Below are 16,739 nucleotides of genomic sequence, written 5' to 3' on the forward strand. Positions count from 1 at the left end.
ACGTGTGAATATGGTCAATGTAATGGTTGAAAAACCTGTTTTTATAGCTGTCGTTTTCAAACGATTTCATGTCAAGGAGGCCGCAGACCTCCATCTCAAAATATGTTGTTTCAGGGACCTCCCAGATCGCAAAGATTTGGGTTAAACATGTTTGCTGTGAAAGAATATATATTCAAAGATTTGCACCACATTTTCAGTTTAAAAAATAACAGATCTACAACCTCGTAGCTTGAGCTTGTAGATTTGCTATTTTTCAACAGCTAAAGTATAACATAATGCTTAAAACATCAAAAGGGGTTCCTATCCTTGAGTTAGTTACTCAAAGATTTGTGCCACATTTTCACGATAAAAAAAAAAATTGCAGATCTACAAGCTCGTAGCGCGGCACTCGGTGCCGAGCTATGAGCTTGTAGATCTGCTATTTTTCAATAGCTAAAGTATAACATAATGCTTAAAACACCAAAAGGGGTTCCCGTCCAGAACTCTCTTTTATTTATGCCAAGACTCTAGTCTAGATGAATTATATGAAACTATATTTTTTAAATATTGGTGACCTTTGTATGATGTTGTATATTGTTGAATATTAAAAAAAAGATTGCAGTTATGTTTTCAAGTTCATTGTTTTAATTTATTTCTAAACTGGTAACAATACATGAATCAAGGTTTTGATTTATTAAAAAAAAACATATGACATTATATACAAACAATGTGATCGGAAATCGGGGGCCGATCATGTCATTTTCAAATGATCCGAATCCGATCGGAAGCAAAGAAATTTGATCTGGACATGCCTGGTATCAATATTATATCCATATCATGATATTAGACTGGATATTGTCTGTGATTTTTCATATTGTACTATTGTGATATAAAATTCGGATTGGCATCGGCACATACTCAAAAAACAAATGATCGGAATCGGATCGGGAGCAAAAAAAAAGACGTGATCGGGACATCCCCAACAAACATGTCACGTATCCTTTGAGCAGACAGGCTTACGAATACTCATACACGTCATCAATAATTGGTCATTGCGAATTTAACACTAGAAAAATCACTCAAAATTGATTTATAAAAAACAGTGACTCTTACAGTAGTTTCAAGTAATGGGGCAGCGCATGGAGGGAGTATAGTTCACTCAAAGAAGCCTGCAGGCAGACACTCGTATCAGAGTTCATTGTGCTTGAGTCCCTGGCTGGAGATCTTGTTGTGCAGGTCCTGCATGTGTTTCTTCATCTGAAAGTCAAGAGGGAGTGGATTAATACTAAGCATAATACTGCCCACATCTCCCCTGTGCTGTCTCTCCCAACCAACGTCTAGCTATAAGCCGTCAACATTAACATCTTTCAGTTTGTTATCTTGTATGGTTCTCTCTAGGAGTGCAACACAAAATACAAATATTGAAAATAGATCTACGAGCTCACTTGTAGATCTGCTATTTAAAAAGAAATTGATGACACTGTTGTGCAACAAAGTATACAAAGGTGGACGGTGGTACATGTATTTGTTATATGGAAAATAATAATAATAAAACTACAAGACTATTTTGTGCAGCAGCTAGCCATTTACCTTCCCAATGCCACCAACTTGCTAGTAGTAGCATCGTGCTAACAGTCCCTCTGTCCCTGCTTACCTGGCTCGTAGCCCCCCCCCCCCCCTGTTGTTTTTAGTCTCGCCAGCCGCTACGAGTTGGAATAAAATCTGGATATATCAAACAAATTATTCCAAGACGTACTTGAAGAAACGTGTCGGATTCATACATCCATCAAGGATTTTATTAGTAGGCCCTAAAATGATGATGCCCTTGATCAAGTGGAATTTTGGGTACTGCCGATTCTGCTTTGTGGTTTCCTGCCTGATGGCTACAAACCAGTGACTACAACATGACATAAATTACCATCCCGCTCCCGACCGGATCATAAACCCAGGCTAGGCCTTCTCAGACAGTTGTGTAGTACCAGGATCCAATGGTAATTTTGACGTGCGGAACAACGGTCGGACTAGCTGCTTGAACATGCGGTAGGTTGTCAGTCTAATGACTGTCGGACCATTAATAGTGTCGGAACTAAAGCCTTTACCTGTAGTACCTTCTGTCCCTGCCTACCTTGTAGCCCATCTCTCTGGAACTAAAGCCTGTACCCGTAGTACCAATTCTGTCCCTGCCTACCTTGTAGCCCATCTCTCTGGCCTTATCAGACAGCGTGTTGTATTTGTCCTGGTTCCTCTTGATGTGGTCCTGGTCTCCTAAGGCCTCCACGTGCAGCAGCTTCTGGTGAGACAGCTCCAGCTGCTCCTGGTAGTGGCTGTGCTTCTCCACCTTGGTCTCAAAGTGACGCAACTCCTCCTGAAGGAATAATGGACGGAGAGGCACATATACACACAGTACAGAGGAATGTTAGAATGTCCCCCTTCAGACTTCTTCCCCAAGTGTTTGGTGGTGCTTTTCTCTGTGTTTTCGTATTTCTTAAAAAAAATAAAAATAAAAGTTAGATCGTGCTCTTCACCACCATACGAATAGCTCTGGATTGCTAGGAAGTGAAAATAATAGAGGGACTACAAAGACCACATACGATAATAGCCCTAATAGCCCTATCCACAAAAGTGAATTTGTTCTCCTTTCTCAGAGTGACAAAGGATGAATGCTTCGCAGATGAACGCTGCCATGCTTCAGAATTTCAAGCGTACATGCACGCGAATCATTTATCTTATTCCTCAAAGTACGCTGCCAAGGTTAAATTAAAGTACTAGATGTGAATGGAACTTTGGGAGCTTAAGTGATTCTTATTGATTAATTAAAGGTCTGCTGCCATTAGAAAACTTGACACTGGGAGACATTGCAACGAGAACTTCAGAGAACACAGTACCTTAAGAGACTCCAATTCGTCGTCTGTGAGGTTTGCTCTCCTGGCAGCTTCCCACAGCTCAATCACACGAGGCTCTCTGAACTCTGTAAGGAGGAAAGAGAAGTACCCAAATGTCGGCACACACTTTGGCATTGCTTTACCCATTTAAGCCTGACGTAAAAAAAAAAAAAAGTCTTCTAAATCATGACAGTTTTCTGAAAAACCTGTTAGTGGTGCTCAATATTTCATGTCAAGGACCCCAAAAATGATATGTAATAGGCCACCGACCCCCATCTGAAAATATGTTGTTCCAGGCACCGTATATTCAAAGATTTGTGTCATATTTTCACGATAAAAAAAAAAGCAGATCTCACAAGCTTGTAGATCTGCTATTTTTCAATAGCTTAAGCATAACATAATGCTTTAAAACACCAAAAGCGGTTCCCGCCCAAAATGGGTTAAACTGCAACGCAACCTACAGTACTGTATAGCAGTTGCAGTTCAAAAACATGCATTTGAAATGAATCTATTTATTTTAACTACATAAAACAGCATCAAACAAAGCACTTTTCTAGCATTCAATATTCCCAGTATGAAATGGAGAGAGAGAGAGAAAGAGAGTGAGAGGCCCGCGAGTGTGGAATGTTGGTCACTCACTGGAGTGCATTTCCTGTCTCATAACTTGGCACACACATTCATAGAACGATAGATGGGTACAGTTACTACAATCAAAAGGGAAAAGTGCAATAAGCCTTTTGACACGAGAAGGAGTAGAAGTAGGGTGTGAAGATGAACGATTCGGTGAGTCAGTGGGAGTCAAAGTGAGACCGATTCCCTTCAGCTTAACTAGTATGTGACTGACTGAGACTGGCTCTAAAGATCCCACACAGTCATTCTTCTTCCATGCCTCCACCTACCCTCCCAAGTACTGCCAGTTCTCTGTCCAACCACAAAGTTCACAATTTTTATATAATCGTCTAATTGCAATTATTTGATGTAATCGCAATGATCGTAATCGTGTCCATGTTGAAAGATGTTCATACATAAAAAAGCGGAAATGGCAGATCTACAAGCAGATCTAGCGTGTGCTATTCCTTCCGATCAGGGACTTTGGGCTCCAGGTGAATGCGATTAACTTCCAAGTAGGACAGAAAAGGCCAATGGGACGTGGGGTCCCCAGAGAACCGTCCCTCTCTAGAGTACAACTAGAACTTAGAACTTAGAACTTCCATCTCATTTTTAATTGTGTCTCGCGTGGGAGGCCCAAACCCCCAACGTGGTAGAAGGCTATGTGAGATGAAACAAATCCCACGAGGGGAAAAAAAACCGAAGAAAGGTTTGACTGCAGTGGCCTACTTTTAAATCCCAACTTTCATTTACAGTATCTCGAGGTCAATCTGACCACATCTTCTGTTACACACAGAGGTCAGTCTGACCGCAATCTCCTGTTTACGCACACACATTAATTCGATTAGAAATGGAAAGCAGAAGCAAAAAAAGGCCCTTGGGAAGATCATCAGATAGGTAGGTTCTGTAAAAACGTGTGCGTGCGTGTGTGTTGTTGTGTGTTGCTTACCACTGTCTTCGGTGAAGCCCTCATGGCTTAATTTGCGGAGTCTCTCGAAGCCCTGGTTGAGGTCCCTCATCTTCAGCTTCAGCTCCGAGTGCTTCTGGTGCAGCACATGCTCCTTCCCCTCGCCCTCCAGGGGAGTGATCACGTTCTTATGGATCTCTGTGGAAACATGGGGAGGATTTAGCAGGGAGTTAACCCATTTTGACCCGAAGACGATTCTACAAAATGGATTCTAAATCCTGACCGTTTACTGAAAAACCTATGATTCCACTGTATGTCAGTCGTTCTCAAACATTTTCATTTCAAGGACCCCAAAATGTATTTGAACGCCCACCCCCATCTGAATATATGTCGTTCCAGGGACACCCCCAGGAGCAAAGATTTGAGTTAAAAATGCAAAAAATGTTCTGAAAGAATATATATTCAAAGAATTTCGCCACATTTTAAACTTTAGGTATTGAAAAATAGCAGATCTACAAGCTCGTAGCGCGTAGATCTGCTATTTTTCAATACCTAAAGTTTAAAATAATGGTTAAAATACCAAAAGGGTTCCCGTCCTTAAGAATTAAAAGGTGGGACAAGGAGGGAGAAGATAAAAAAATTGTGGATAGAACAAAATGAGATATAGGGCTGTCACGATTGCACATTTAAGTAGACAATTCATTTGCAATTAATGATTAACGTTTTTTTGGCATTGGAAATTGGAAAATTTTGAACGTGAATATAAACTGCAATTCCGTTTGCCCTTTAGGCTTCGTGGTACAAAAAGTGCACAGGGCAGATTTGACAAATAACTGAAATATACCAAGATTTTTTTATTTTTTTTTTAAATTTGATACAGTATTCAGAATATGACATAAAGGGCTGTATTTTGCGTCTCTTAAGTACCAGGTCTTATTCCCTAAGTTGAGTAAACTAAAGACCTGGAGGCGTGATCAATGCCATTTGGCTATTCTGAGTGTCCAAAGAGCATTGATCACGCCTCCAGGTCTTTAGTTTACTCAAGTTAGGGAATAAGACCTGGTACTTAAGACACGCAAAATACAGCCCATAGATGTATTCACAGAATGTACATGAAACCATGTCACATTCTTTATTGGGCATCACCAACTGGACAATTTTGCAAGAAACAACATTGCATACTCCAGTTACGGAATCTCCGCGCCGCAAGTGGCTTTTACATTTTCAGCCCGTGCCCCTCCAAATCCCTGCCCCATCAAATCCCTGCACGCGTCCCTGAAATCATGTATAAATTGGTGTTAACTGGGCCGTGAGGCAGCTCACTGACCCTCAGTGCGGCTCACGGTATCCATGACGATGTTGTACTCGTTGATCTTGTCCCTGTGGTGCTGAAACTCCCTCTTCAGGCTCAGCAACTCCTCGCTGGAGAACTTCCCAGAGCTTTTGGCCTGGTAAGGAAACATTAATTAATTTCCACAATAGCTAAGCCTTAGTTAAACAGATACAGATCATCTGTGGCAGGAGGATAACATAGAATGGAGGACAATAGACACAAATACAGTGGGTAGAAGAAAGGATCTGAATCCATCGTAATCGATGCTACTGTAATTCTTACTTAGCATAACACCACAACAGGGGGAGTTGTATGAGCTATGGTTCGAGAGTTGTAGGCACCATCATGAAAATAAATTTGGTTCATGTTGGTAATGGTAACAGTAAGATAATGATCAAGTGAATGGAAAGCATAATAGAATCGTAAATCTGTAAAGTAGTTCTGCCTGTTCCATAATTCTGAACTGAGTGATAAAATAAGCAACACAATAATGAACACAATTGGGCTCAGTTGACTGCAGGGCGGCAGTGGCTCAGGGGTAGAGTGGCCGGTGGAGTGGCCAGATGGTCCCGCAAGTTTCCCAGTTCGATCAGAGTTAGTGTCCAAGTGTCCTTGAGCAAGACTCTGAAGCCCTAATTGCTCCCCATGTGCAGGTTGGTGTCTTGCATGGTTTCCTCCGCCATCGGTGTATGAATGTGTGTGGATGGGTGAATGTAATGCATAATCTATGTAAGCGCTTTGGATAAAAGTGCACCCTTTACCATTTATAGAGAAAAACAGGAGAGGAGGAGAGTGGGAGGGAGAGAAACAGGAGAGGACGAGAGAGGGAGGGAGAGAAACAGGAGAGGACGAGAGAGGGGGAGGGAGAGAATAGTAAACAAAGGGGTTTTTTTGTGCTCGTTTTGACCCACCATCTAGAATTAGTGTTGGGTGGTTATACAACAGGAATACTTTTTGCAACGAGTTAGTTTTAGCAACTTACTAGTTAGTTAGTTACGTTTCCAAAAAGGTAATCCCGTTACTATAATGTTACTGACGACTTTCCCGAGTCTCGTTCCTCCTTCCTTCTGTGTGATTTTGCTCCCAACGCGTCCTGAAGTGGTGTGTGGCTGTGAGCCTGTATATGTGTGCCTACACACAGGCTGAAGTGGTGTGTGGCTGTGAGCCTGTATATGTGTGCCTACACACAGGCTGAAGTGGTGTGTGGCTGTGAGCCTGTATATGTGTGCCTACACACAGGCTGAAGTGGTGTGTGGCTGTGAGCCTGTATATGTGTGCCTACACACAGGCTGAAGTGGTGTGTGGCTGTGAGCCTGTATATGTGTGCCTACACACAGGCTGACGTGGTGTGTGGCTGTGAGCCTGTATGTGTGCCTACACACAGGCTGAAGTGGTGTACGCTGTGAGCCTGTGTGTGTGCCTACACACAGGCTGAAGTGGTGTACGATGTGAGCCTGTGTGTGTGCCTACACACCCCATGCACGCTGTGGTGTGTGGCGTGGAGAGGGCAGGGACCCCCGAGGAGTGCGCACGCTGGCAGGTTGGAGCGCAACAGCGCAGAGCAGTGTGTGAGCCCTCGCTGGTTATATAGTTGTATTTGTTGTAGCCTATATGGCCTGATTGACCTCATTACAGTTAAGGTTTCCCCCAGCAGCAAACAAATATTTGTTTGCAGCAAACAAACATTTGTTTGCTGCTGGGGGAAACCTTAAATTGAAATAGGAGTATGAGTTGTATTTGTTGTAGCCTATATGGCCTCATTACATAAAAGGTTAAGGTTTCACCCCAGCAGTAAACAAACGTTTATTTGCTGCTGGGGTGAAACCCTAAATAAAACAAGAATCCTATTGGATACAAAGTGAGTGCTGGCATTCTTTTCTATGGACGGTCTCTACCTGAACAGTACTTTATTACGTTTAATTACTCAACTGAGTGCTTGCTTCCTCTTTTCTCTTCAAGTGGCCTCATTACATGACATATTGTCTGTACACTCTTGATTTTCTGTCCAGTCCTATGTGTATAGGCTGGCAAATTATATTCGTTAATAAAGAGAGAGCTATGGTGTACAGTATATCATTCTTGAAGTTGTTTTTAACCATAGAGTTGATTATTATGGGCCGTGACAAGGCGGCACAATGACGGTAGGCAGTAATACAATGTAACCAAGTTGTGCAAGCATTCATAAATGGGTTTTAATTGTCGGGCAATTGTCACTTCTCAGTGTGTAATCTTGTAACGCAACAGGATTATTATTAATGGTAGTGTAATCCAGTAACCCAACGAAGTTACTTTAGAAAGTAACGATACCCAACACTGGTCTCCACAATCACAATGGAGGAACAATTTGAGATATGGGAATCACCCAGGTGAATGTTCATAGGAGGTTGCTGATGTAATTTCACATTTAGTTTTAATTTGACAAGTTTCTCAGTTCAGTGGTGTATGAAATGAACTGAAAATCAATTTCAACTAAGCTTTTGTGATTCCAGGTTATCATTTGACAGCAGATAATAACAAAAAAGAGTTGGAATGACCCTTCTCTCCCCAACATAGAAGACACATATTTTGAATTTGATATGGCAAAGAATGGGATGTAGAGGAACTTGTGTTTGCTGCAGTAAGTGCTGACGACAGCTGTGGGCCCAGAAACTAAAAGATAAAATAAAATAAAAATAGTCACTCGAGCCTTGTTGGAAAAATATGAATTGGGGCGACTTTTCAACATCGTCTTCATCAGGGAAAATAAGATATCTGTCAGTAGAAAATGTCATATTTTTGTATCAATTACTAGAGTGTTCAACTATTTAAATGTATTTAACTTAAGCAATAATTACACGAGAGGATGTGTTTATCGTGATTATTGAGACGCCAGTGATGCGGTCAGGAACAAGGCTTTAGCTTTTTGGTTTTGCTATATTTACCAAGCTTTCATGACACCATTGTTTCTTCCATTTTGTTTTATGCAGCAGGTGTGTGGGGCTTTGAGGAGGCCACCGAATGTAAAAACATTCAGAGTAGAGTTTTGAGGTGTTTTCTCGGGGTGCATAAGTATACCACTAAATTGGCCATTGAAGGTGACACAGGTTCGGAAAGCTGCCTGATAAGGCAGAGATGTGAAATGATCAGATTATGGAATCGCCTTAACCCAACTGCCAGAAGAAGTCTCATCAATTTTCTCACTTTGACTTAAATGTATATTTTTTAAATAACCTTCATTGTAACATTAATACAGTCAAATATAAACTGTCCATGTTACCAGCAGCAATGGAGGGTGGACATTGTGAAATTAAGAAATTATATTCAATTCAAAGAGGACTACATGACTGAACCTTATGTTGCATTTAATTTAAAAAGAGGACAGAGGTCCCTCTGTTCCCAGTTAAGATCTGGAGCTCTGGCAGTTGAGGTGGGCAGATACACTGGCATTCCTGAGGAGCAGTGATTCTTTGTGACCTGGGAGCTGTAGAGGATGAGTTTCATTTTGTTTTCTACTGTCTACTATACCATGATTTAAGAAACTCTTTATTTGAAAAAAATCAGGATAAGAACCCAGATTTGTTTTGGATGTCTGAATGTTTCATGGTTGTACAGCAGTGACGTTTTTGTTTTAGGAAAATTCATAGAGAAGGCATGGCATGGTTAAATGGTAAATGGTGCATTTATATAGCGCCTTTATCCAAGGCGCTTTACATACAGTAGATTGTGCATTACATTCACCCATTCACACACATATTCACACACCGATTGCAGCGGAAGCCATGCAAGGTACCAACCAGCACATCAGGAGCAATTTGGGGTTCAGTGTCTTGCCCAAGGACACTTCGACATGTAGACAGGAGGAGCCTGGATTCGAACCGCCGACCTGCTCTACCTCTTGAGCCACAGTCGCCCGTGCATGGCTAGATGGCTATTTCAACCAATTAGATTGCTTCCTCGAAAACTACCCGTTGTATAATATTCATTATTAGGTTGCACACAAGCATGACGCGCGCGCACACACACACACACACACACACACACACACACACACACACACACACACACACACACACACACACACACACACACACACACACACACACACACACACACACACACACACACACACACACACACACACACACACACACACACACCTTGTTCCAGAGTTTGTCCAGCCTGGGGTCATCGAACGTGTCTCCATCTTTAGTCTGGTGGTCATGGTCCTTCAGCGAGTTGCTCTCCAGTGGCCGGGTGTCTCTCTTCCCATCCATCCCATACTTGGCCAGGATCACTAGACAGTAGACATCAAAGAGACATTATGACTGCTTCCATACAGCATGTCAAAACTAATACTTAGTTGTCCAGACCCAGCAAAGTGACACGTTGTTGTGAGATTGGAGATCTGCTATTTTCACCCAGAATAATCATCTGTGGCAGGATAGCTTTGAATAGAGGACAATGGACCTCATGCACCAATACAGTCAGTGGGTAGAATCTTAACCTGAACTCGTATTAATCAATACACATGCCTGTAATTCTTACTTGGCATAACACCACACTATGGGGAGTTGAGTCATGATCCAAGGAATATACAGCTCCATCTCAATGAATTAGAATATTGTGTAAAAGTTCATTTTCTACCGTAATATAATTCAGAAAGTGTAACTTTCATATATTCTCAATTAATTGTGCATAAAGTGAAGTATTTAAAAACTTTGTTTGTTTTAATCTCGATGATTATGGCGTACAGCTCATGAAAATCAAAAAATCCTATCTCAACAAACTGTTGAACTTTTTTTTCCATCAATGGGGCGTGGCATGGAGGTGATCAGCCTGTGGCACTGTTGACATTGTTATGAAAGCTCAGGTTTGCTTTGATAACAACCGTATTTTAATTTGTATTGTTCAGTCTTATGTCTCACACCTTCCTCTTGACAATACAACCTAGATTCTCTGTATTACTGTGCTTAACTGACCAGCCAACTGGCCTGACCTGAACGGTCAGGCCAGTTGGCTGGTCAGTTAAGCACAGTAATACCATGGTCAGTACACCAATTACTAGTAGTTTTGGCTCTGTGGGCAGGTGCTAAGTGCCGCCTGAAAAGGAAGATCAGCATCAACATAAAGCTTGTCAAAGTACGGAGGCACACAGTGCTGTAAAATATCATAATAGATGGTAGTGTTGAGACTCTGGACAAAACACAGTGATGATTTTGGCCATGTTATCTGCATGGTGTTGTTCCACTTACAGTGAAAACTGACAATGGTTTCAACACAGCCATCTTTTTAGAGTATATTGTGCTTCAGTATGTTGACAAGCTTCATGGAGATGCTAATTTTCCTTTCCAGCTCGATTTGGCACCTGCCCACAGTGCCAAAACTACTAGTAACTGGTGTACTGACCATGGTATTACTGTGCTTAACTGACCAGGGAACTGGCCTGACCTGAACGTCACAGAGAATCTAGGTTGTAATGTCAAGAGGAAGGTGTGAGCCATGAGACTCAACAAATGCATTCACGGCTGTTATCAAAGCAAACCTGGGCTTCCATAACACCTCAACAGTGCCACAGGCTGATTACCTCCATGCCACGCCCCATTGATGAAATTATTTGTTCAAAAGTATTAGACCAAGTATTAACTGCATACATTCATATACTTTTCAGATGGTCGACATTTCTCATTTAAACATTTTCTTTAGTGGTCTCGTAAAATATTTTAAATTGTTGATAGGATTTTTGATTTTCATGAGCTGTATGCCATAATCATCAAGATTAAAACAAAAAAAAAGGTTTTAAATACTTTTAAATACCTTATGCCCAATTAATTGAGAATTTATGAAAGTTTCACTTTTTGAATTATATTAGGGAAGAAAATGTACTTGTGATTGTGTATACATATATATATATATATATATATATATATATATATATATATATATATATATATATGTATATATATATATATATATATATATATATATATATAGCAACATTTCAAGAGTTATAGGCCATGACGTGAAAATAAATAAATTGGGTTTCAAGAAGTTGATCATGGTAACAGTAAGATAATGGAAATCAAGTGAACGGAAAGCATAATATAATCGTACACTGGCAAGTACTGTGTATAGTTGTGTCCGTTCCATCACTCTGAGTCATACACTGCACATGCACTACCTCTCAGACAGACGGTAATAAGAGTGCTTTAGGGCATGCTGAGCTACAATCCAATTACCTGGGTCCCCGCATTCAGTGTCAAAGGCCTCAGTAAATGGCTCCATATAGTCACCATACTTTCTATAAGCCCAACTATAGTGGTGTTATCAGCCACTGCCTGCTCGCTCGCGCTCTCATTAGGACAGCAAAGGGATATACGTACAGTATAGCATCTTCCATAATAAATGAGCTGGTAAAAATGAAGTGTAGCCAGCCACCTGTCAACTAAGCCTTCATTTAGTCAAGCTAGCTAAGGGCAGATTATCAGAACGGACCAAGAAATTCATTTTTTATTTATTTTACTTGTCTTAAGTCTCACAGAAGAAGATGTGCCTGCAAGTGTTCTTTTTGCTGGCACCTTTAGGTGTGATCCTTGGTCCTTTAAATTAATTGCTTCTTGAATAAGTTTTGAAAGATATGAGCAATGCTTCATGCATCACCTCCACACACACACACACACACACACACACACACACACACACACACACACACACACACACACACACACACACACACACACACACACACACACACACACACACACACACACACACACACACACACACACACACACACACACACACACACACACACAATAAAAGCTCTACTGAACACCAAAGAAGCTTACAATACCAAAGAGCCAAGCTCAGGGTGGGAAAGGAATCAGTATGACTGAAGTGTTCGTTTCCAGGTAGATATTCTAATTTTAAAATTGATACTCTTGAGTATTGCAATATTAATACAAACGCATGTTTTGTCTTTTGTGACGTATCGGTTCTCAAACATTACTGATTAAACAGAGTTACGTCTGTCACATGGACGGTGCATATATCTCGTCTTTTGCATTAGGGTTATAACACAGGGCCTATGTTAATACAGTAGGAGCTTGATTTTAGTTGATATCAGTGTTGTTGTGTTTGTGTAATACGTGTAAAGCTCAGTTTAGTTCCTCTCTGCGGTTACTCCTCATTGGCCATATGTGTGCTTTAGTGCAAACTGCAAGGTCAACACATAATAGCTTATGGTTTTGAATCTGATTAATTCTGTGAGGCAGAATATAAAGTGAACTTAGAACACACAGCAGGTCGACCTTGGCTCATGGTAGGGTAACCGGAATGCTCACCGTAAAACACACTTGTCCTCATTTCTTTCCACCAACCTCACGCTGACCGCTCGGTGCGGGCGGGTTCTTGTACTCATGCATTTGCTTTACTGAGAATAAGGTTAGAAATTAGTTTAGGTTAGGCTAGTTTTATTACTAGGGTAGGAATATTAATAAGTAAGCCTTGCCGAGCCATGAGGCCCATAGGTCAGGAGCCCATCTCCTGTTTCTGTAGCAGCGTGACGTATAAGTAAACCCCCTGGACATGTTGCTAGTATGTCACAGGAACTTTACCCGAATCCAACCCTTGATGCTGAGTGCCAAGCAGGGAGGCACTCTTTGGTATGACCCGGCCAGGGATCGAACCCCCGACCTCCCAGTCTCAGGGCGGACACTCTAACCACAAGGCCACTGAGCTGGTACGAATGGGGTTAGGTTTAAGGTATTCGTTTAGGGCTAGCAGGCAGAGCATTTACGTCGGGCTGTACGCCCGAGGCGACTGTGTTTTGAGGCGAGCGTTCTGGTATTCCCTGGTAGCACTCACCATTGAAGTTGCGTCGGAGCTGGGCCTCCTTTTCTCCATTCTCGTCCAGTCCTTCAGCCTTGATCTTCTTCCACTGCAGCTCATCCTTCTCCTGAATCTTCAGATCGCTGTGCAGCTCTGACAGGCGCACCGGGGACAACTGCATCTATACACAAGTCATTATGACAATCACAATAGTGCTTAGCAGTGATGGAAAAAAGTACTCCAATCATGTTTTGCTTAATTTATTCATCTTTGTTTTGAAAATAGGAGATCTACAAGGTCACAATGTGTCGCATTGCAACGCGCATTGTGAGCCTGTAGATCATCTATTTTCAAATGGAGGAAATGTAGAGGCTTGAAGTGGTACTAGTTAATCATGCATGTTTTCAAATAAGTTTTCAAATAATTGAAGTGGAGTAAAAGTAAAGTAAAAAAGAACCTACCTCGAAATTGTACTTAAGTACAGTACATAAATATGCATTTATGTAGTAAATTAATGTACGGTTCTAACCTGATCTCAAATATGATTTATGCAAAGTCTCAACAATATAATACAGCAGAGAGGGGGCCAGAGTATGTAGGCCTACTACAAAAATAATCAAAAACATCCAAACATGATCGATTGATTAAATACTTTATTAACATAGTTTCAAGAAAATCAAAGCACAGAAAAGTACAGTTCAATGTCTGCGAAGAGAATTTATAACCAAAGAAAGCACTATATTATGCCTTGTTTCCATTGGGGTCCTTCATATTCAAATCATCTGAACATTATCATTATGACATACTAATTACTACACATTTACAGTACTATGCAAAAACATTATGCTTTAAATGTTGATACTGATAGATACGTACCCTTAGAGCCTTCTCCCACACCTGGTTCAATTTAGCTATCCTGAATTCTATCGCCTTATTATTTCCATCACTGCTGGGTTTAGCTTCATTCGCCTCCCTGGAATATCTCCCTGCCATCGCATGATCCACAGCGAGACTCAACAACACGGTGAGCAAACACACACACTTCATCTTACCGATGCGATCTATGCGCGTCTATCTAACAACGTAAATAATGTTTACAGTGTTGAAATATGAACAATTTAGCCGGCCAGTGCCGTTTACACTCCTCTTGTTATGGTTTGATCATTGATGAGTACCACACACAAGTCATGTGCTCGAAGTGGGTGGGATCTGTCCGCCTCCCCCGAAGCATTGCATTGTGGGATACGTAGTTTCATATTCGGATGTTGACGTCGTTCCTGAAGCTTGTTCGAATATATTTGAACTACAATTCCAGCAATGACGCTCTCCGCTGTTCCTTAATAACGGAGGCTGTAGCGTCTGAGCGAATAGGAATGCTCCACGCGTGGAAACTGACAGGTGGATGTTGGGCCAATCAAATAATGTGCGTAAAGCTGGACCAAGCAAAACGCAAATGCATTAGAGGTAGAGGCATCAGGCATATGGGTAGGGTTAGAGTGTCTACGGCATGTAAATACTTCAATCAATCAATCAATCAATCAATCAAAAAGAGGTACCAGAATCTGCTGGTTAGTACAACTTGGCTTTTCTGTTTTACTTGAAGTTGTCCTTCTGAAAGTCAGTGTGCAAAGCAAAGTGTCACAGAGCCACATGACTAATGTGGGATTTGAACCCTGGTGTCAAATAATGGTTAGAGAAAGTTTAAAAAATCAAAGCAAATACAGGTAATTCGAAAATGTTATTTTTGTACTTTTGTGTTTCTCTTTATATATTACTTTACTGTTGAAATGTAAATTTTACATTTCAACCAAAGGACCTGTAAATGACAACACAAAAACTAATGCACTATAGCCCATGTTTTTTGAAATTTTGAAAAAAGAGTTATCCTCGTTTCTCATCATTTTGGACAATGGGCTATAGCCCATATCGTACGGCATACTATAGCACGCCGTTTTTCATCATTTTTGAGGATTTTTAAAAAATGAAAAAATGAAAAAAAAACGATGGGTTATAGCCCATGTTTTTTTAAATTTTGAAAAAAAAGAGTTGTCCTCGTTTCTCATCATTTTGGACCATGGGCTATAGCCCATATCGTACGGCATACTGCACGCCGTTTTTCATCATTTTTGAGGATTTGAAAAAAATGAAAAAATGAAAAAAACGATGGGTTATAGCCCATGTTTTTTGAAAATTTGGAAAAAAAAGTTATCCTCGTTTCTCATCATTGTGGACCATGGGCTATAGCCGATATCGTACGGCATACTATAGCACGCCGTTTTTCATCATTTTTGAGGATTTGAAAAAAATGAAAAAAACGATGGGTTATAGCCCATGTTTTTTTGAAATTTTGAAACAACCAAAAGTGTCAAATAATGGTTAGAAGCTATTTTTCAATAGCCAAAAGTGTCAAATAATGGTTAGAAGCTGTTTTTCAACAACCAAAAGTGTCAAATAATGGTTAGAGAAAGTTTAAAAAATCAAAGCAAATACAGGTAATTCGAAAATGTTATTTTTGTACTTTTGTGTTTCTCTTCTTTATATATTACTTTACTGTTGAAATGTAAAATTTACATTTTAACCAAAGGACCTGTAAATGACAACACAAAAACTAAGGCACTGGTGTCGTACTTCTGGTTTACCGGAACGGGGTGCAACTCCCTGCAGTGCCCTGCTCAATTTGTTGTATTTACATTGTTCATTGGTCCATCGAGGTCATCGCTATAGTCTTCATCATTGTTGAGGATTTTAAAAAGGTGAAAATCGAGTGTTGCGGAGGATGAGAAACATTAGCAAATTGCGGAGTGTTATAGCCCATGTTTTTTGAAATTTTGAAAAAAAAAGTTAGCCTCGTTTCTCATCATTTTGGACCGTGGGCTATAGCCCATATCGTACGGCATACTATAGCGCGCAGTTTTTCATCATTTTTGAAGATTTGAAAAAAATGACGAAACGACAAAAACGATGGGTTATAGCCCATGTTTTTTGAAATTTTGGAAAAAAAAAGTTAGCCTCGTTTCTCATCATTTTGGACCGTGGGCTATAGCCCATATCGTACGGCATACTATAGCGTGCCGTTTTTCATCATTTTAGAGGATTTGAAAAAAATGACGAAATGACAAAAACGATGGGTTATAGCCCATGTTTTTTGAAATTTTGAAAAAAAAAGTTAGCCTCGTTTCTCATCATTTTGGACCGTGGGCTATAGCCCATATCGTACGGCATA

The 16,739-nt window shown here is 40.7% G+C and overlaps 1 protein-coding gene across 1 annotated transcript; it reads right to left on the reverse strand.

Annotated features, from left to right (window-relative positions):
* Positions 1 to 110: 110 nt before the first annotated feature.
* lrpap1 (low density lipoprotein receptor-related protein associated protein 1) lies at positions 111 to 14,697 on the reverse strand. The gene is made up of 8 exons (XM_080759461.1): positions 14,393 to 14,697; positions 13,553 to 13,697; positions 9,847 to 9,983; positions 5,705 to 5,825; positions 4,420 to 4,575; positions 2,865 to 2,947; positions 2,168 to 2,344; positions 111 to 1,236 (listed from the first exon to the last, which is right to left on the reverse strand). Exons 1-8 carry the CDS (start codon positions 14,561 to 14,563, stop codon positions 1,168 to 1,170), a joined length of 1,059 nt encoding a protein of 352 aa, XP_080615587.1. The 5' UTR covers positions 14,564 to 14,697; the 3' UTR covers positions 111 to 1,167.
* Positions 14,698 to 16,739: the final 2,042 nt, after the last annotated feature.

This window comes from Protomyctophum bolini (genome assembly GCF_963924005.1).
Source record: "Protomyctophum bolini genome assembly, chromosome: 3".
In the NCBI taxonomy this organism is placed as follows: Eukaryota; Metazoa; Chordata; class Actinopteri; order Myctophiformes; family Myctophidae; genus Protomyctophum; species Protomyctophum bolini.